The following is a 22538-nucleotide window of genomic DNA, read 5'->3' as shown; positions in this document are numbered from 1 at the left end:
AGTTAAAAAATAATGAAAAAAGCCATGTGTGGCTGCACACATCTGAGAGACTGAGGCAGAAGGACTGAAGTTTAAGGCCAGGCTGGGCAACTTAGTAAGACCACGTTCTCAAAATTAAAAAATAAAAAGAACTGGGATACAGCTCAGTGATAAGATGCCCCTTGATTCTATTTCTAGTACTGTAAAGACAAAATGAATGAAAAAAAATCTAGATTAAAAAAATGCTACAAAAGATTTAATTGAGGAGTGAGGATCCCATTTGGCTTCTGTAATAGTTTTCTGTGTCCATTGTTTCATATATGTTAATTCTAAACATAACTGAATGAGAAAAGTATTATCATTCTCATTTTACCAAAGTGCATACTGAAGCTCAGAGATATCATTTGTTTTATAACAAACAGATCCTGTCAGAGCAGAATTAGCACACAGGTTTAACCAAATAAAGACTTTAATCACCATGCCATGCTGCTGACAGTGTGTTCAGAGGATAACACATGCCAAGTATGGATTTGGACTAGGGAGATGAGACTGAAAACATGAAGAGACTGGTATTGGGCCGGCTTCATTCACACATGTGAATATGTGAATAAAAATTAAATGTGTGGAACTAAAAATAAGACTTGCACATAATAAAGGAGGCTCTGTTCTTAGAAAGCTTGAAAATAGTACAAATTTCCTTACTTCATTGGGAATTATGTCAGGCTGTTGGTCAGAGACCTATGTAGTAGCTTGAAGGAATCAGGAGTTTATTCTCTTCCTAAATGAAGTCTGGCAGCAGGAAACACAGGGCTACCAAGCAGCTCTACAGAGTCATGAAGGTCTGAGGCCTCTTTCTTTTCCACTATCCCTTATGCACATGAGTTCATAAAATTGCTGCTAGGCTAAGGCTATCATACTCATTCCAAGAGAGGAGAGGAAGGGAAGGGAGAAAGGGGGTCAAATCGCTTTCATGGAAGCATTCAATGTACTCAATAATTTTTATTTAAAATTCTGGCTATCCCATCTGCCAAGTCTGGGAATCCGAAGATCTTAATTTGGGTTTACAGTCCAGGATACTGGTGTTATGAGAGAAAAGGATTTATATAAGTACCCAGAAGTCTCTCCCAAATCCCTAATTATTATCCCTTTTTAAAAACTTTATTTTTGTCACCCTTTTAAGAAATAAATGCAAAAGAAGTAGTGCTAATTAAAAACAGTATCATAATTGTAAAAAGCAAATGAAATATTTTTTATTCCACTCTGTTCTTTTCTCATGTCCTTTAGTTAACATTTTTTAATAGTTCAAAAAGCCCCATATCACAGTAACAGGAGTTTCAATAATGAGAAAACAGGAAAAGGAAGGAGAAAATCATCAAGAAAATAAGCCAAGAAAATTTTCTAGAACCAAAGGACATAAGTTGCCAGAGAAGTCAATGAGTGCCCAGCAATGAATCACATTTGTATCAGCCATCATTGTGAATCTCAAGAACCCTAAAGAAAAAAAAAAAAAAACTATACATGTTATACAGCTAACACGATGCTTTGAAAGTTGTAGATTTTGGAGCATTTTGGACTTTTGTATTAGGGATACTCAACTGCGTATATGTAAATATTCAAAATATGAAAAACTCTGAAATTTGAAACATTTCTGGTCCCAAACATTTTGGACAAGGGATGCTCAACCTGTGTAAAATTCCATAGGGAAATAGATCTCATGCACTGGGTCAGGAATCTGAGTGTCTTTACACTCTTCATCAGGAGTATTTGAACAAAAAGATGCTTTGCCCCATGGGTTTCTCCATGGGGCTTCTCAAGCATGCTTATGACTAAATAGCTAGACTTCCTCAAGGGATGATTAAAAGTAGCAAGGAAGAAGCCACAGTGTCCTCTATGGCTGCTGCTAAACCTTTAAAATTTTAACAGTCTTTTCAATTCTTCTTAAAAACAAAACATACAGTTTAACTAAACCAATCCTACATGCATCTGTGTGTGTGTGTGTGTGTGTGTGTGTGTGTATATGTATATATACAAAAATATATAGAAATGGTACTGATTTTTAGCCTCACATTATCACACTTATTGCCCCAGAATCGAAAATTCAAGAGATTTCTACATATGTCCCACCTTGTAAATGTGCACAGATGTGTTAAAAAGCTTATCTTTAATATTCCTTAAGATTGCACTAATTCAGAGAAGATACTCTGGAGAGAACATTTGCACAGCAAGGGTACCTCCACTAATAAGCTAATGTCTCCAGGCCAGTGAACTCTGTATCCAAGTAGCTTACATAAATGTCTCCCCTTTTGCCTTTAATATCTTCTTGTCTGAGCTTCCCATGCCCATGGTTTTCTATAGCACATGAATTACCTTTGCAATGCTGTTTTCCTAAATAAATATAATTGTTCTTTGGAGAATTTCACCCACTATTTAGATTGACAATGTGATACCAGAAGGTCCAATCTGTGGTCTGTAGCAAGGAGTCAGATTTTTAGCGGGGTTCCTGCATCCTAACAATCCTCCATTAGAAGAAAATCAATTTCTGACCCAGTCTACTCTTCCAAAGACCAGTTTATGAGAAAGTGTGTATAGAACAAGGGAAATGTCTATTGATTATTGTTTTTTTTTCCTTCCAAGACCCAGAAAGGAGAGAGACCTCCCTATTGTTAACTTGACTTTTACTTAGAAAAACAACTTGTTAAAAGAAATATTTGTCAAGTTAGTTCCTATAAAATAATAATGTTTATTCATCATCTTTAATCAAAGCATCTGAACTCTGATCACTTTAGGAAGGCCTTTATTTCTATTATTTAGCTGTTTGATGTATTTTTTACAATATACAAAATTTTGCCATAAGAATATTTCTCAGATATAAAATGTAAATGTTTTGCCATTTTAGTCCAACACTGAAGTTAATTAATCATATCATAAAATAGAAAAATATCTATTTTTCTATCAGTAGCAGACTGATTCTTATTTTTCACTCATAGCATCTTGGATTTCTTTCTTGACAATTTGTCATTTACATAAAAGTCACAAATATATGAAGACACACATAAAAATGTACTTGTCTTAGTCTCTTCCAAGATTAGCTTGGTTTCATTAATTTATAAATATTAGCATGAACAGGTGAAAATGAGGTAGTGATTGCTATAAAGAATATTATAAAGCCTGCTAGTCTGGGAGAACATGTTAGTATTTCTAGTTGCCAGTACAATGTCTGAAAGAAGTTTGAATTTGAAAGGAAGAAAAATGTTACCTGGCTGATCACAAAGGTGCTTGAGTTTGGACAGGTGTTAAAAGATTTCTGAGCATTTGTATCATGTTATTGAAATTAAAATTTGCCTACAGCATGTGAACTAAATATGTGTTGCTTCTTTGGAACTTAATAGCACATTAAAATATTTATTATGCCTTAGGAACTTATTTAAAGATTCCCATCTGCATTTAGCTTAAAATTAGTTATGTATTTAAAAGTTTTAAGAAATATCAAGAGTGAAAATTTATTTAAATATATAGAGATCATAGAAGATACTAAATAAGTAAAATACATATGATATAAAAATGAACAGAGTAATGAAAGAATATTTGAAAAGCAAATGTTCTTTGAGCATTCATTTGAATGTTATCATCATTATAGAGAACTGTTGGTATGGAATATGTATTTGTTGATTATTTTTGTGTTGAAAAATCATGGAGACTTATAGTAAAATATACTGAATACACATTATTAATAACTATCAAGGTAAATAATACCAACCACAGTCATATATTTTTGTGGGGTTACTTATTTGATGCCTATTTACCCCAATATAGAAAAAATTCCATGGGCAAGGGTATCCACATTGTCATTACTTCCTACTTGGTACTTAGCATAGCTCTTGTCATATAAAAGGTATGTAATGAATATTTGTTTGAAGAGTGGTAAGGCTACAGGTTCAACTGATTGACCTATAGTCCCTCAGAACCTATTAACTATATTGAACTATTGTACATAAATGATTTACAGATATTAGTGGATGATTACTGAAACAGAGGTATTAGATGGCAGGTAGTGCCTCTGTGCATGGACCAAAAGTATCCATCAGTGGACATACAACATATAAACTTCTTCTGTGAAAAAGTAATTTAAGACTTTCAATTCCCAAAATGTAAACTACAATATTTGAAAATGTAAATACATAATTTGAATACAACTTGACAACCACCTATGGATAAAGAGGTAATGAGGCCCTGGTGTGTAGTATGAGGGTAGGAGAGTCTCAATGGATAAATGACTGGCCATTGGGATTGGCAGCTATAGAGAGGAAGGAGGAGACATGGGATTCTAACCTGAATTTGAGATTTATAGTGATATTTTCTAGGCACAGAGGAGAAGACAAGATTTGGGATAATTTATACAATCCACTTGGGAGATACTGACTTTGAGGTGTTTGTGGACATATGTTAGTTTTGCTTACTTGCTAATGCTTTTACTCAAACTATGGAGAAGGAAAAAAAAAAGTCACGAAAACGTGGTTTTGGAATAGTCTAAAATCTATCTTCTGCAGGTAATACTTAATAAAATTTTTTTGGGGGGGCTAGCGGGGATTGAACTCAGGGGCAGTCAACCACTGAGCCACATCCCCAGCCCTATTTTGTATTTTATTTAGAGACAGGGTCTCACTTTTGCTGAAGCTGGCTTTGAACTCATGATCGTCCTGCCTCAGCCTCCTAAGCTGCTGGAATTACAGGCATGTGCCACCTTGTCTGGTTTAGAATGTTTGTCTTTTAAAACAAAATTTTTTCCAAATATAATTTCACTGATAACCTCTCTTTAAAGTTGAGTTCTGTTCAAGTGAAGTTCAGTGGCAGAGCATGTGCTTCCACAGATCCTTGATTTGAGCCTCAGCACCAATAAAACAAAACAAAGTCCAGCAGGGTTTCAGTTTTCAGAGAAAATAGTTTAGTCTTGTTAGATAAGATAAGGGTGTTTTATTTTTTGTTTTGTTTTTTAAATAGAAAGGTCAAATTAGTTTTGCTATACTGGGAAACCCAAATTTCATGGGGTAGTTGTTTCCCAAAAGTTGATTACTCTGAACTCCAGGGATTGGGAGGTATTTAAGTAAAAAACTTCCAGCATCCATCCAAGCAAGAGCCCATCCAGTCTTAGACCACAAAAGGTGGCGGTGTGGGGCGCGGTGAGGAAGGACCGTTTATGGCTGACGTCTTTATAGCCAAGATAAAGCATTTTAGGTATATATTAACTCATTTAATCCTCATAATAACCCATTTTACAGAAGAGGAAATGGAGACACAAAGAAGAAATAATATGCCCCACATAAAGTTAGTTTTGTTTTGTTTTTTTTTTTTTAATATTTATTTTTTAGTTTTCGGCGGACACAACATCTTTGTTTGTATGTGGTGCTGAGGGTCGAACCCGGGCCGCACGCATGCCAGGCGAGCGCGCTACCGCTTGAGCTACATCCCCAGCCCTAAAGTTAGTTTTTGAACTGGAATTTCAACTAGAAAATCCTTGCTTCAAATCTATGATCTTACCCTTTAAAAAATGTTTCTTCTTAAATGTGAAGGAAGTGGGAACTTTAAATCCATTTACCTTGAAATTATTGAAATAGAAATGTCTCATTAGAAATTTTCATCTGCCCTTCTTTGGGGAAACTTTCAATGTAATAAGATTTCATAGTTCAGTAAAAGTTAATTCACTACATGAGACAGTTTTGAGAGAAGCATAGAGCTGACTGTGAACTACGCCTGCTACTTCTTAACTCAAACGCCTTATCATCAGCAAACTAGTAAATAAGGGTATTATTTTACAGGAGTGTTAGGATTAAATGAGAAGGCAAATAAAATATTTAAATAAAATAGTGCTGTGTATCAGTTGCAATTCGGCTCTCGATAGCCTTTTTTGGTCAATTAATCAGAAAATTAAAATTTCAAAGTTTGCTTGTAACATTTGATACAAGATGGGTAAAAAGGGGCCCGGGCCATGCTTACTCTCCAGCAGTTCCTAATTAATCTTTCTCCCACAACCCGCCCCTTTCTTACTTACTGTACTATGAAGCGATAGGAAATGATGAATCATTAATTTTTTTTCTGAACAAATATTTAAGGGAAGAACAGATGTTGGCGAAGGCCGTGAAGAAGTCAGGCGTGCATTTTTTTTTTTTTAAACAGAATTTATATTGTAGAAAACGTTAAAAACATTGAACGAATTTAAAACATTAGCCATGCCTTGAGAAATTCAAGTGTTCCTGATGGAGGGGGGAGGCGATAAGAACGCAAAGACCTGGGACACAGACCACGCGGAGAATGGAATCCTACGCGTTAATATTGCTAGGGGTAATCTGCGTCCAAAATTCTCACCAGTACTGAGGTCTGTTGCGTTCAGTAGTGGAAAGCAACCTCTCCTTCCCGGCAGAAGGAGATTCCGGATTGGTCAAGCGATTACACCTAAAAACGCGTCTCCGTCTCCTTTCAGTTTAGGCACGCCCCTTGCACCGTGACCACGCCTCTTGATTCACCAAACAATTCGTAAGCACAGGGATTATCGCGAGAACTCCACATGGTCTCCCTTCTGACGTTTTCAGTGGTGATAGTCGCTTTTGTTCTCGCGATATTTCCGGGTACACGGGAGCCCCGGCGGCCCGGGCTTCTGTGAAACATGGCGGTCGACTGGGACCGTAACACAAGGTAAAATACTGAAACCCCATTGCGTGGTGTTCCCTTGATTGTTTCAGGGCCGCTTGGGCATGAATGCGGTTAAGGAGACTGAGAGCTTGGCGTTAGTTTAGGTGCCTGTCTTCATCTCTTTCTGGAGAGCAGGCCAGATCGAAGAGCCTCTCCACCTCTCCCGGGGGCGTTACTGGCAGGACCCTGGGCAGCGCTGTGACTAGGAGCTCCGCTCTGTCTGTTCCTGGTGTCTCCGAGCTTTCTTGCAGTTAGAAGTAGGTGCGGTGCTTCCTCGATAGCTCCGACCCTGACTCCTTGCTTCTCACAGTGCCAGGTGACTTCTTGCGTCCCCAGGCAAGTAGGGTCCCGCTTCCTCAAAACCAGCCTCATAGTGTCCCTAGTTTTATAGGGTTTCTGGTTCCCTACTGTCAAATAAATACTACATTCTTGGTAGCACAGTGCTCTTTTTAAGAAAGAAGGGTATTTTAGCCACGCCTTCGCACGCAGCTTTGGAAAATGAGAAAGGGGCAGGACAAGGCAAGATGCTAGGGGAGACAGGTCCCAGAGCGTCTACTTTTCTCAATTCAAGAAACCTGGGAAGGTAATTTGTCAACTCGTGTAGAGAATAGCAGTGGTTATCGTAGTATAGAGTTGATCATTGTTTGAGATGAAAAAACACGTTTAAATAACTTTTACATTTAGGATTTAGTGCCCTCAAAATTTAAGGTAAATTATAATTGTTAAAATGTTGCAAGGCTGGCTTTCAGAAGCAATTAAAGATACAGTTAAAAAATTTTTCTTTTGTTTAAAATTATAGCCTAGTATTTCAATTATTTCCTTAACCTGTTATATTGAATCTTAGTGTAGTTATAAAGACATGGGTCTAACGTGTTCACTGAAGGACTAATTTGCCTAATTTGTTTATTGATATCTTTAAGTTAATGCAATTATTCCAGTATTCTTAGAAGAATAACATGAGAAACAGAAATTCCATTTTTCCCGTTTTCTGTTTGATGGTAAACTTTAGAACATAACTGAGTATTGTAATAGCTTCATAGCATAAATTTTAAAAATCAAATTTTCAATATTTCTCAAAGGAAATCAATCTGGAACTAGGATAACAACGAATTAGTGAAAAACAAATTTTTCTGGGAGTTGATGACTTAAATGGAAGAAATGAAATTCACTTTTAATAGACATCACTTTTACCTTAGTCTATGCCCACTGTAAATTTTATTTAACAATTTTCCAGTGTTTATTTTATTTCTGTCTTTTACAATCATAGTGAGCCTTTATTTAACCTCTCTATGCCTTAGTTTCCTCCTAAATAAAATGGGAATGATAATATAGTCATACTTAATTCGTAAGGAGATTGTAGGATTAAATGTGTTAAAACAAAGCTCTTAGACAATGCCTGCTATAGGGTTAACACCCGGAAAATGTTAACTCTTTGTTATTTTTTTATTTCCACTTTCTAACTTTTTTACTTGCAAATGTTGCCTTGGTACTTAATCAAAATATAGACTGAGGAAGATATTTTTAAAAATTTCTTTCTGACTTCTCCAAATTGTCTAAACACTCTTCATTATATGTACATAATATGACCTTAAACTCTTCCAGGTACTTTCTTAAACTGTTCTTCTCTCTTAATTACTAAGGCACAGATTATTCCTTTCTACTTCTTCTTCATGTAGTTTTATTGCAGTCTAGGTTCCTGCTGCTGTTCTTGGTCTTAAAAGCATGTTTTTGCTTTTAAGAACATTCATTTTATTGTGAATATACTTCTTGCATTATTGACCTTCTTTCCTCATTCTTAAGTTCCTTATACCTCCTTACTTTGATTTTGTATACTTTTTTAAAGTAGCTACTTTAGTCAAGCTGTTTTTTGTATTGATCTTCCTTTTATTGCCACTAGGTACTTCCATATTTCTGTTGCTGTGACTTTACAGTCACTTTTCCTCAGCTTTTATTCTATTAGTTTATATAGTTCTCTATGAGATTATCTACTTACTTCATATATTGTCCTACTTTCCTCTGAGTTTAGCATCTAAATCTCAAATATCTTATAAGTTTTTCCTTTTTTTCTAATTGGAAAACATTGACTAAATGCCTCATTTTATCCTAACTAAAAATTATGAGGTAACCTCCCTACCTCTTGAAATAATTGTGTGTGTGTGTGTGTTTGTGTGTTTGTGTGTGTGTGTGTATGTGTGTGTGTGGTGCTGGGGATTGAACCTAGGGCCTTGTGCCTGCAAGGTAAGCACACTACTAACTGAGCTATATCCCCAGCCCTGAAGTAAAATTTTTGAGAGGATTCTGAAACATTGAGGCCTTTGCAAGTTTCTCACAGAACTAGTAAGTATGTAGATGACAATCTAGGTTTTTTTGGATTGAAACTTACATGTGTACCATCTTACTTGTCTTCCAAGTTAATCTTCTTATTACTGTGTACCATCTTACTTGTCTCCCAAGTAAATCTTTTTATTGCTAAGAAAGTTACTAGATTATTTGAATTATTTTGAAGTAAATAACTTTTAAAGCATAATATTTAACTGGCATATCCACTGTAAAGAGAGACTAAGCTATTTATTTTATAAAATTGTTCTTACTGTATTCTAATACAGTATGGTGTAGTAATAAAAATTTGTAGATAGATTGTACTTTTATTTCTGAAACTCAATGGTAGCCTGGATAATATATCTCCTTTCTCATTCCTATTAATGGCTCATATTAGTTTTGGGGGGCTGTCTTTACAAACTACCATAAACTGGGATGCTTAAAGAAATTTATTCTCACACAATTTTGGAGGCTGGAAGTCTAAAATCAAGGAGTGGGTAGGGCCATGTTCCCTCTGAAGATTCTTGGAGAGTCTTTAATTGCCTCTTCCTAGTTTTAGGGCACTCCTTATAGACACCTTACTCTAATTTCTGTCTTTTTAATTTTAATTTTCTGTCTAATTTCTGTCTTTTTACATGGCATTCTCCCATGTGTATCTGTGTTTTCACATGTTCTTATAAGGGCATCAGTCTTTAGATTTTGAGTTACCCTAATCCAATATGGTTTGATTTTAACTAATTATATCTACAAAGTCCCAATATCAAATTATGCACATTCACAGATAGCAGGGGTTAGGATTTCAGCATCTTTTGGGGGGACACAGTTCAACTCACATGATGGACATATGTATTAACTAATTAAATATTTTTCATTGTCAAATATATATTATAAATAGACATTGCCTTATAAAACTTGGATAACAGACTGTCTCCCGTTTTGTTTTGAGAGGTAATGAAACTTGAGCAAACTATAAAAAGTTTCATGAATGCTGTGTTTTAATTTCGGGAAAGCATCTGGTATTTTTATTCAAATGAATACAATGATAAATTATAGGCTATATGACACTGCTTAAATTGAGTGTTGATAAAGTCTATTCTCATGTGAAAGAAGGTTTCTTATTATGCAATTCTTCAAAGTATTATCTTTATCTCAATGTCAGTGACTTCCTAGAGTTTGTTTTTGAATTACTTTTTAATATACAGGATAGTTTAGGCAAGACAGCAAAGAAAATGATGTGGTACTGGAGATGGTTAAGGTATAAATAATAGCACCAACCATTGGACGAAGAAGTCTAGTGTAATTACTCCTAAATTATTGGATTTTGATGACCAATACAAAAAAAAGAAAAAAAGCAGGGAGAAAGGCCTAGATTTGAGGACTGAGAATACATTTTACATTTTGCTAAATGAGGATATCAAAAAACAAAAAGACTCCTCTCCCTCTATATATACTTATGTATATACTTTTATGATTTTAGTATATATATATATATACACACACACACACACACACACACCTCTGTTTACTTTTATCATTTCATAAAGGAAAAGGTATTTTGACACATAAAAAGGAAGACAATAATCCCAGATACCAAGGACAGATTTTAAAATTTAAAAAGTTTACCTTTTGAAAAATTTGCTATACTGTCCTTATGTTTTTCACTTAGGTAAAAATAACAAATTTTGTAACAGAATGGCGGCGACTTCTAAGAAGCATATCTAAGTATATTTTTGAAAATGACCAAACTGAATAAAAAGGCAAATAGAGTAGGTATGGGAGCAATGGGATTGGGTAACTGGGAGGGATTCAAGGGTTTGAGAACACCAGTGAAAATGAAGAGCTTGAAGGATTATTTTTCATTCAGAGAGGAAAATGATGTTTTGAATTTTAGAGGTGAAGCAATTGTAAGAGTTGAGAGGAGCCAAAACATGATCTTGCTTATGAGTGACTTTGTATAGATTAAATGCACTGGAATAGAAGAACAATTGAGTTTACATAGTAAAAAGATTTTATTGTGAATGAATGGCATAGGATCATGAGTTCAAAGGATATGATGGAATGGGGAAGAAGAGAAGCATATTGAATGACCAAGGTGCTAAAGTCATTAAGGAAACTATATAAACACTTGCAGATGTCAGTGGACCATGGCAGCATATAATGAAATAACAGCATATACTGTGGTTTGGAGCATAGATTTTGGGCCAAGCTGCTTGGGATCAAATCCATGTTATTACTGTCAGCTCTGTGGGCTTGGGAAAATTATTTTACTGTTCTGTGCCTTAGTTCCTCCTGTCTAAATGAGAATGAGAATAGTATTATAGAAGATTAAATAAATGTAAACTACTTTTAATAATATCTAGCATGAAACATAAAAGTCACACTTTGTTGTATGGTGTTAACTTATCTTTTCAGCAGAAGGTAGACCTGAAAAGGGGAAAGAAAAGTGGTTGAGAAGTATGATAAAACACATTACTTCTTTAATCTGTGAGTCTATGAAATGAAGTGAAGGATTAGAAAGGAATTACCACCAGGAGAAAGGTTTTATAAAGAGAGTGGGTAAAAGGATTGATTTTAGAAAAACTAGAAGTTATTGAATAACTTGTTCATGTCAGAACAGTGACTTTATAGAGTGTTAAATACTAGAGGTAGAATGAATTTCTTGGAAGTAGGTTAGTGAATGAACATGAATGGGATGGGAAGATTTTCAGATTGGCAGGGCGCTTCATTCTAGAATGATAATAATGGAAAATGGTTTGGAGGAAGCCAGAGACTAGGTGGTAGCCAAATGGGGTATATAAGCTGAACTTTGAAGGGTAGAATACTGAATAGGTTGTGTGTGGTCTTAAAGGGTTTGTGAAATGAACCAGCTGCTTGCCATATTTTTATACTCACATATAATTTAAAAGAAAGCATTTACAAAACTTATAAAAATATAACATAGAAACTTTTGGAAGTAAAATTTACTGTTTTATTCATTTGCTCAACAATACTTTACCAACTATGTGCCACCCACTGGTCTAGTTGCTAGGGATACTGCAGTGTACAAAATTGAAAAATCCTCCTCCTATTGATCTTAGGTTTTTATTTATTTAGTTATCTAAGTGTGACACTTGGTGATTTGAAATCTGTGCTAGTATTGGTGTTTCTCTGTTGAGAGCCACAGCTGAAGCGACCCCAGCAAACTTCCAGCTGATTGGCTCCTCTGCGGTGATGCTCATTGGGCTGTTTCCCGTACAGGCCACCAAATGCTGCAGTCTGGCTGGGCACAATTCAGGAGCCACTTGTCAAGCAGAAACAAACTTTATTTTTAGAACACATGCCACACCACATGAGCTCTTCAGGAATTCCCTCAGAGCCCAACTGCCACCACCGGCTTCTGGCGAACCTCTCAACCCCCACTCCTCCCACTCTTGAGGCTGATTGGCTGGGTCGCATGGGCGGAGCCAAAAGAGTCCCCCAATGAGCAGCTCAGTGGTCTGAAAGGTCGGGGAAACAGCCCAATGAGCATCACTGCAGAGGAGCCAATCAGCTGGAAGTTTGCTGGGGCCACTGTGAGCCAATCAGCATTGGTGTTTCTCGGGAAGTTTCCTTCCTTTCTTCAATAAATATTTATTAAATAATTGCTGTGCTAAGCATTAGAGATATAAAGATCAAGTTAGACACGATTTCTGCCCTAGAAAATAGAAAATGAAACCAGTAATTAGAAATAGTGTGATAAAGGTATAGTGTTTTAGGTACTCATAAATTTTGAGGGTTGCAGAAAGCTTTTCCCCCTCAATACAGAAATTTATAATAGACTGGAACTTGAGGAGTAAATAGTCAAATGAGAGTTGGAGAGGGAACAGAAAATATTTAGGGGAGAGAGAACAGCATATTTGAAAAGTATAATGTGATTTTTCTTGAAGCTGAAACTTGAACTGTGAGGAATTGAGTTTGAAGAAAGGTAATCAGGACTTGGATTTTGGAGGGATTTGTAAACCATGTTAGGATAGAGTACATACTCTAAGTGCAATGGAACTTATCTAGGTATTTCAAGAGAAATATATGATCAAATTTATGTTTTAAAAGGGTAATTCATAGAGTATGGAGAATGAATTGAGGGGTTGAAGGTTAGAATTTGTTGAAGCAATGCAGTGATAGATTGTAGCAGTTGGGACTAGGTTTCTACTTAGGAACTTCTCAGTGGACCCTCAAGAAGAGAGAACGGACCATTTTGAGAGAACTTTAGGAAAAGCCTAAGTCTAATGGTACCTGTTTCTAGCTTATGCAGTTGGATACATGGTGTTAATAATTAACTAAGAAGATATAGGAGAAACAGTTTTGATAGGGTGAAATGATCATTTTTTGGACTTGCTGAGTCTGGGTTGTCTTTGGGATATCTAAATGAAAGTGTAAGAGAAGACAAGAAAATATATCTGTACAGAGAGATTTGGGCTGACTGGAAAGATTTGGAGGATTCAACATGTAAATGGAAACTGAAGGAATAGGAAATTACTTTAGGAAAATGTGGAGGTTGGGAGGAAGGCCTAGTGTAGAGAATGCGAGAGGAAAATAAATCTGCAAAATTAGCCAAAGAGGTAAAATGAAAATCAGGAGTGCAGTATAGGTTGAGTATCCATTATCTGAAGTGCTTGGAACCCAGAAGTGTTTTGGATTTCATGGTTTTCCTAATTTTGAAATATTTGGATGGTCTTTACCAGTAGAGCATCCAAAATACTCCAAAATCTGAAACTTTTTGAGTTGGCATGTCTGTGCTCAGAAGTCTTGGATTTCAGAACATTTTTGATTTTTGGATTGGGTTCTCAATCTGTATCACTTAGGCCAAGGTAACTATTTCAAAAAGAAAAGAAGTTTTTCCCAGGTGACATTAGGTAAGAACTGAGATGTGTTCTTGGGCTTAGTACTAAGGAAGTTCTTAATGACCTTGCTGAGAGCAAATTTAGTTAAGAGTGGTGAATACTTTTCTGAAAAAGGAGGTTATCAAAGAGTCCCACAATCCATGGGCCACAGTTTTATAGATTCTCAAATGAAAAAAGTACATATGTCCTATGACTCTTAACATATGCTAAGTGAATCCCACCATTGTGTAAAGAAGTACTCATAATAGATGAATGGAGACAACTCATATGTTTGGTTAAAGATGTTGCCAGAAATCTATAGAGTTGGACTTGAGTTTAAAGAAAGGGTTTTATTCTAAAGATAAGAGGCATGAACATATTTAACATTTAACTAATCAAAAAGGACAAGTAGAGATCGAAGAAAGGTTAACCTTGATGTAGTTTTTCCATACCACAAAGCAGGTATGGAAAATTTGATTACTTTCTCAGAATAGAGCAAACTCAGGGGCATGACTTATGCCCAACAAATACTCAAGAAGCTTAATTTACAAATAAATAAAAGTTTTATAATTGATATGGAGATTAGAAACTGCCATCTCTTGTCCACATCATCTATTTTACTAGATTTTGAAAAAAATCATAATCTGAAGGTCACGTTGTAAGCAAGGAGTCAGCAATGGAAATTGGATGTTTTTAAGAGTAAATGAAATTAAACTATTAATGCTTTCAACCCCACTTTACAGCAGTAGCTCAGTGGTAGATTGGTCAAAAGTGTTCCTGGTTGGGGCTCTCTCTTTTAGGTGTCATTTGTGATAACTGCCAGTTTTTCTCCATGAATGCCCTTTCTGTGGCCTATTTATATATTAATTCTAGTCATTGGATTTCAGAACCAAAGTTTGTCTTCTAGAGATACTTTTTCTTACAGTAACTTCTGCAACCATCTAGAATTCATTCATGTGTTAATTTTACTAATACACCATTGATTTCTGGGAATTCTTTGTTATTTACACATGGATACAGCTGGCTGGGCATATCATGGGCTTCACATCCATGGATCAACAAACCTTGACTGAAAATATTCAGAGAAAAATAATATATTAACTGAAAATGTACAGACTTTTCTCCTTGTCAATGATCCTTAAGCAGTAACAGTACAACTATTTACCTAGCATATATATTGTGTTAGGTATTATTAATTATCTAGAGACATTATTTAAGATATACAAGAGGAAGTGCTTGGGTTCTATGCAAGTACTACACTATTTTATATAAGGGACTTGAATATCTGAGGATTTTGTTATCTCCTGGGGACTCCTGGAACCAATCCCCCATGGATAGTGAGGGATGATGATATTATTAAAATTGCAGAATATCTGAGAATTAAGTTCTCATTTGTTTGACTTTATAACATTGTAGATATAGTTGGCATATTGATCAAAAAGAATGGCAAGCAATCAAATTTTAAATAATATTTTATTTTAAAAACAATTTTGAAACTTTCCAATTATGTAAAAAAATGAAAATCCTCTAATGATCTACTTTTAACATTTTTATGTATGGACTTAAGTTTGTTTCTTGTATCTTTTCTTGTCTCTTAAAATTAGAACCCCTAAGGCCTTTGAATCTTCTTAATGTATCATAAGTGTTTTCTTTTGTCATTAAATGTTTTTTTTAAATGCTTTTTAGTAGTTATAGAGATTAAGACCAGTAATTTCACCATAATTTGTATAGTGGATACCCTGAGTTTAATTGTCTTAAATATTTAACAAAAAAAAAATAATATAATAGCTGGGTGCAGTGGTTCATGCCTATAATCTCAGTTAACAAGTTCCAGGCCGGCCTCAGCAACTTAGCAAGACCCCATCTAGAATTAAAAAAAATAAAAAGGGCTGCAAATATACCTCAATGGTTGACTGCCCATGGATTCAATCCCCAATACCAAACAAAACAAAACACTATAAGAAATATTTTTGTAATCAAATTTTTGTTCTTAACCCAGATTCTTGCCTTAGGATCCATTTCTAATGAGGAATTCATTTAGTGAAAAAGGAAGTGATGACATTTATGTCCTTGTTAGCAATGTATGTCTGTCTTATTTCATTTTTATCCATTGCTGGGAATGTTTTATTTTTATTTGTCAATTTAATATCGAAATCATTTTTATTTTGATTTGTATGTTTGAACATTACAGTGTGACTGAATTGTTTTTGTGCTATGTATTGTTTGTATATGTAAATTGTCCTCTATTAGTAGTTTTTTGTTAGGGTGGAGTGGGGAAAGGAATGGGTATGAGTATTATTTTCTCAAGGAAGGATAAGAACACTGAATTTCTAAGGACATCTTACCCTAAACTAAAAGAAACCTTTCATCATTTTATAGAATTCATTTAATTATTATTTATTTCTCAGCATGACTATATGAAGGAAGAGGAGGGTTTTCCTGAAGATGAGGCGACTGAATCGGAGAAAAACCTTAAATTTGGTGAAAGAGTTGGACGCCTTTCCAAAGGTTCCTGACAGCTATGTAGAGACTTCAGCCAGTGGGGGAACAGGTGAGTTTTAGTTCAAATAAAATTTCCTCAGTAAGTAGTTTCTGAGTGATTCAATCAAGAACATATAGAAATGTAGCCAAGAGGAAGAACTCATCAATGAATTGTGCAGTAACTTTGTAATTCATTTGTCTGTCCTTGTGTCACTGTTGCCCTGGTTTTATTCTTGTTTATATTCTGTATAACATTGAACCCAATTCCACACATACATTTAACAGGTCTGTTAATCAATAAATTAATGCAGTTTTACTATTTTGGTACTCTTCAGTTATGGTATTTACATTAACAAGATTTTAATATATAAATGGAAAAAAATTTCAAGAAATTATATAAGGATGTTGACACTGCCTCATTCCTATTTTGATTAAGTAAATATAATTGTAGAAATTTCTTAAATTTCACATTAGTGTTTGAGAGGCAGCATGAGGTAATGCTTAAGAACTTAAACTTTAAATCCAGACTTAAACTATCTGGATTAAGGTCCTACCTCTGCTGCTTCCTATAAGGAAGTTACTCAAAACTAGTTTTATGAAACAGGTATATCAGTATTTACTCACTAGGGTTAATGTATCGAATAAGTTACTATGTATTATGCTTAGAGTAGTGGCTTACACAGATAGAAGGGTTTGTTAAATAAAATACTAAGAACTGTAAGAATAATATGACTTTAATAATGTTACTATTTATTTTCCCATGAAGAGGTAATGAAATAACATATTTCACATATGATTCTATTTTATTGAATAAAATGTGTAATAAAATGCTTAATATTTCTAATCTCTTATGATTTAAGTTTTGTTAATGAAAGTAATACATTTTTTGTTGTAAATTGGGCTATTTGCATAGATGCATTTTTTTTTTAAACACTGAGGGGAATATTTTCAAATTTGGCCAGTAAGGATGCTTATTTTCATCATTTACTATATCTCACAGTGCTATATGTAACAAAATAGTTTGTCTTGTAAAATTATAGCAAACCTATTTAGTGAGAGATGCCCTTAAAATTAGAGCAGAAAATTGCTTTCTCGGTATTCAGTTGTTTGTGTTCATATTTGTGCTTATTAAACTTTCATTTTAAATTGTTTTAGAAAAAATATATAGTAAACATTTTCAAGAAAAACTTTATAGTATTTATTTAAATGGAAATCATATTAGACACATTTTTATATTGCTACTTTTAATCTCACTTAAAATAGTTTACTGTTATGTATTTTTAAATTTTTTTTTAATTTGGTGGTATTATATTTCTCAGTTTCTCTAATAGCATTTACCACTATGGCTTTATTAACAATAATGGAATTCTCAGTGTATCAAGATACGTGGATGAAGTATGAATATGAAGTTGACAAGGATTTTTCTAGGTAACTGTTTTCTTTTTGAAATACTTTTAGATTCAAGTTATTTTAAAAGTGGATCTTTTGAAAAAATGTCTAACCTTTTATATTTGGTTTTAGTTTTGAAGAAATGGTCCTGAAAAATTCTTACTAATTACATGCATTAAATTGAAACATTTGGAATCATTTAGATACTGATCTCTTGATTAATTTGTTCTTGCATACAAATTAGGAGAACATATGTTTTTCCTTAGATGTAAGTAGCTGTGAGAATTGTTTGAAACTCTATACTTTGAAATATCTTACTGACATATATGGACTGAAAGATAAATTGTGTATACTTATAACTTGACTTCTATGAATTATATCTAAGATAAATTTTGATATGTAGATTTACTTTTTAACCTTTGAAAATATAGTACTGTAGGATATAAAATATACTTTTATCATTTATTCTTTTATTTGGATTTTTTTTGGATTGCTTATAACATGTTTATAATATTAAGAGTACACTAGAGAAGAAGACACATTTAGTTCTCCATTTAAATTCCAGCTCTGTTATTCACGAGCTTTGTGACTTTAGGGAGTCACTAAATCTGTATCTGCATGTACTTCAGTTTTCTAATCAGTAAAAAAGAATAACATTTATTGTATCTTTCTCATGGGATTTATAATTAGGTCTACATATATAAATTGTTGTATAACCTTGGGCAATTCATACAGTTGACTACTTTTGGACCTGTTTCTGCATCTGTAACATGAGTTACTATTCTAGATGCCATTAATTTTCAGGACATTTTTTATTGTTATTTTGTTTGTTTATAGCATAAATTAAACCATTTTTATTTTCCAAATATAGTCTAGATTAAGCATGTTATCAGTGTGGTAGGGGCACCCCAGAATCTGCTTATGTGGCCTCCTCCTCTGGTTCCTACAGTTTTTCCTGGAACTAAGCCTCAAACTTATTTTGAGCACAGTTTGAACTATAGACAACTTTAAGACACTATGAAGTTTTAAAATTTGTAATCCCTATTGAAATTAGATGAAAATTATTAGCGATAAAATTTTTATAGGAAATGAAGGATTGAATTTGATTGTCTCATTCTATTATTTATAATGCTTAATTAGTTTTTGTATTGTAAATTGATTCAAACTAATCATTTGAAAATAATCAAACCTTTTAAAAGGCCATACAAAACTTTAAGCATCAGATGTTTGTTTTTTGATAATTTGATTATATTTATCCTGAGTTATGCAGACCCAGTATGCCACTTTAGTAGTTATGTGATTTTATGCCAACATTAATGCTACTTTGAGTACTGGTGGTTTGTTAGAAAAAAGTTAATTAGAAGCCATTAACTTTATAGTTTCATGATATAGGATAAAAAAGAGGGCTGAGGTTGTAGTCCAGTGGTGGAACGCCTGCCTAGCATACGTGAGGCACTGGGTTAGATTCTCAGCACTGCATATAAATAACTAAAATAAAGATCCATTGACAACTAAAAAATATTTTTTAAAAAGAAGAGAATATTTGTATATTACATGATACAAATATTATATTACATTTGTAATGCATGATGTAGGCAGAGGAAAAAAAACAGTATACTTAATTCTTAATTTTTGGTGTTTATATTCTTAAAGGAATATTGTATCCAAAGTTTATATAAACAGGTTAAAACTTTGGATTACTTATTGTTATCATCTATTATGGTAGAGTTGCTATTATCATTATCTGAGCAATTGTGTTAAAAATCTGAACTCAAGTTTTTGGATTAATCAAAATAGAACTTTTATTTTTAAAGTGCCTTTGTTTTGGCCATAAGAAATGCAATCTAAGTTCTGATTGATATATTTTTAACTGTTTGAAATCCAGGTTTTTTCATAATTGATTTATACTTTTGATATTTTGTTGATTAACTAATAGATACTAACATTTACTTTTTTGTCTTTCAGCAAATTGAGAATCAACATAGATATTACTGTTGCCATGAAGTGTCAATGTAAGTACATCTTAACCTGATGAATCTCTATGTAGTTTATGGCTCCATCAATTGCCAATAGAAATTAAAAGCTATTCATTGTATTGTAATCTTGTTTTTCCTTTTATGAAATTAAACATTTTATTGTGATTTTATTTAATAATGAAAATAGTTTCACCTCTGTTTGTATTCATTATATTTTATCTTCATAAAGAGATTTAATTCACATAGTATAATTAAAATGAAGAAAATTGAAGGGAAGTTTAATCAGAATTCTAGAATAGATATATTCTTTCTTGTTTGAAGTAACAGGTTCTGTACTCATATTCCACAAACATCCTGTTTCACCATTTTAATTTGTCACATTTGCTATACTTTTATTCATATATTTTAAAATAGAAATTCAGTTCATTTAAGGGAATAGTGATATTTACGTTTTTTTCTCTTTTCTGGCTTTCTGTATTGTCAGAAGTGGAAAAATACTAATATGTCAGATAATGTTTGAATCTGTAGTGCTCTCGAAAATGAGGCTGCTTTTATATGAAAATGGTCTTTTAAGTTATTGCTTAAAAACGTGGAAACCAAGAAATCATTAGTTTAGATAAAATTGTTTAGTGTGAAATAGTCTTATCCAATGTAACAGATTAGTTTCTGGAAGATTTTATCTCAGAACAACTTTAAATCTCTTTTCCAGGGCTGGGGTTGTGGCTCAGTGGTAGAGCGCTTGCCTAGCAAGTGTGAGACACTGGGTTCGATCCTCAGCACCACATGAAAATAAATTAATAAAATAAAGGTATTGTGTTCCTCTACAACTAAAAAAAAAAAGTAGTAAAAAAAAAAACTCTTTTTTCCGTTTATTTATTTTTCCTTATGTTAGTAATTTTAAGAAATAAGGAAATACTTTATATCCCCAATTTTGAGTTATATAGTAATCTTTTCAAAATAAGGTTTTCTATTTCTTGACTTTTTAAAGATTTCACAGCTTTAAGATTCCTTTTAATCTAGAAAATTAATTCTTAGTTAATATTTTGTTCAGCAGCCATTTATTACTTGTGAATGAGGTTCTTGACGATTTTTGCAAAGCTTTTTAATTCAGTTAAGATTTTTGTTATTTACCATGCACATCTTTGTCATCTACTTTTCTGAGCAAGAAATAAAAAAATCATTTTTCAGTTTTGGAATAATATCCACAAAAGCTACATTAATGGTACTATTTTTAACTTTTGAACAAATAAACACTATAGGAAAGTGATAAGTGAGTTTTCTGTTAGTCATTTTAATTTGTTTATATCTGATGTCATTTGGCTCTGAGCATAGAATGTAAAAACTTCTAATTTTTTTCTTTTTCAGATGTTGGAGCAGATGTATTGGATTTAGCAGAAACAATGGTTGCATCTGCGGATGGTCTAGTTTATGAACCAGTAAGTTTAATTCATGTAATTTTTGAAGTATACAGTTTGAGGAATTATACACTTGAAGACCAGTTTGACATTTGCTTTTAGTTTTCTCTGAGTTTTTAATGTAATTTTTCTTATTACATAGGTAATCCATATTTGTGCAAAATTTAGGTGGAGGGCAGGAGAGAAAAGTCTAATGTCAAAGACTTGGCATAGCCATTGTTAACATTTAGGAATGAGCCTCTAAAATCTGTTATATGTTTAAACTTTTTTATATTTTTTGTTAATGCTTCCTAATAGTTTCCTTGTATCTTTGCTTTTAGTTGCCATAGTGATAAAATTTTCTGCTTTTTCTCTAATAATTTAGAAACTTTTATGTCCTATTCTACTTGTACAAAATTTTAGTCTTTAAAAATATTTGAGCTGAATTTCTCTTATCATAATCAGGAATGAAGCATTATCTAAGAGAAATTTCATAGGCATGTATTAATTTATACCTCATTTTTACTTCTCAAGCTTTAGGAAATGCTGACATTCTCTTGTTATCTTCAAAGCACAGTTGTGCAAAAACATAATTGGTTTATCAGCAGACACATTATGGGGATAGGTACAGTGATAACAAGACCTAATCAGGATTAGCCCTAAAGAAGCTTCTGAGAAAAGGGATGCAATTGTCAACTACTTTTTAGTTGCTGACTGCCTTTTGGTGTTGTGGTACTTGTGTTTACATATGTATTCTTGAATTCTTTTTTGTTCACCACTGGCACTTGTGAACCCTTCTTTAAGGAAAATTGCAAAATGATAACTCAAAGTGGTAAGTAGAGGAAGACTTGAAGTAACTGAATGGAATTTTGATCGCTGAATTCATATTAGTTTTTTTTACAGCAGCAAAACATGTACTTTTGTTGTACACTCTTTTAAGTAGAAAATTTGTATAGAAAAGTGAATTTGTTATTGCTACTCTTTCCCTTTCTTCCTGACCTCTGTTTTCCTGCTGATACAATTGACTTTTTAGTAATTTTTATATGAAGCTATATACCTTTCAGTTCAGCGGATACTGTTACAACATATTGAGCTATCTGGAAATATTAATCCAGATGATTAGACACTTTAACATTTGCATTATGTTTTATACTATTTTAAGAACAGTTTTTCAAAAAAAAATTTTTTTTTCATACTGGGGATTGAACTCAGGGTCCCTCAACCACTGAGCCACATCCCCAGCCCTAATTTATATTTTTATTTAGAGATGGGGTCTCACTGAGTTACTTAGTGCCTTGCTTTTGCTGAGACTGGCTTTGAACTCACAATCCTCCTGCCTTAGTCTCCTGAGCCTCTGAGATTATAGGCATTAGCCACCAGGCTGGCTAGTTTTTCAATTTTAATAATGTTTCATTGCTTTTAATTTTTACCATTTTTTTTTTTTTTTTTTTTTTTTTTTTTTTTTTTTTTTTTTTTTT

General features: G+C 33.4%; 1 protein-coding gene and 1 long non-coding RNA gene across 5 annotated transcripts in view; one reads left to right on the top strand and one right to left on the bottom strand.

The window, feature by feature from the left end:
* The window catches only part of LOC125616632, a 54855-nt gene extending 48373 nt beyond the window's left edge, over positions 1-6482 (bottom strand). The window contains exon 1 of one of the 2 annotated variants that reach the window (XR_007347354.1): positions 6340-6482. This is a non-coding gene — a long non-coding RNA (uncharacterized LOC125616632). The remainder of the gene's footprint in view (positions 1-6339) is intronic. The other variant, XR_007347353.1, reaches the window with a different exon arrangement.
* Positions 6483-6532: 50 nt separating this feature from the next.
* The window catches only part of Ergic2 (ERGIC and golgi 2), a 36030-nt gene continuing 20024 nt past the window's right edge, over positions 6533-22538 (top strand). The window contains exons 1-6 of one of the 3 annotated variants that reach the window (XM_015493201.2): positions 6582-6666; positions 8935-9000; positions 16229-16371; positions 17621-17729; positions 19656-19702; positions 21032-21102. In XM_015493201.2, coding sequence (XP_015348687.1) covers positions 16266-16371; positions 17621-17729; positions 19656-19702; positions 21032-21102 — 333 coding nt within the window. In that variant the 5' untranslated portion in view covers positions 6582-6666; positions 8935-9000; positions 16229-16265. Of the gene's footprint in view, positions 6667-8934; positions 9001-16228; positions 16372-17620; positions 17730-19655; positions 19703-21031; positions 21103-22538 lie in introns of all 3 variants that reach the window. The other 2 variants (XM_048802491.1, XM_015493200.2) reach the window with 2 other exon arrangements.

This window comes from Marmota marmota, unplaced genomic scaffold, assembly GCF_001458135.2.
Source record: "Marmota marmota marmota unplaced genomic scaffold, marMar, whole genome shotgun sequence".
Taxonomy (NCBI): domain Eukaryota; kingdom Metazoa; phylum Chordata; class Mammalia; order Rodentia; family Sciuridae; genus Marmota; species Marmota marmota.
This window is presented reverse-complemented; position numbering and strand designations above follow the sequence as displayed.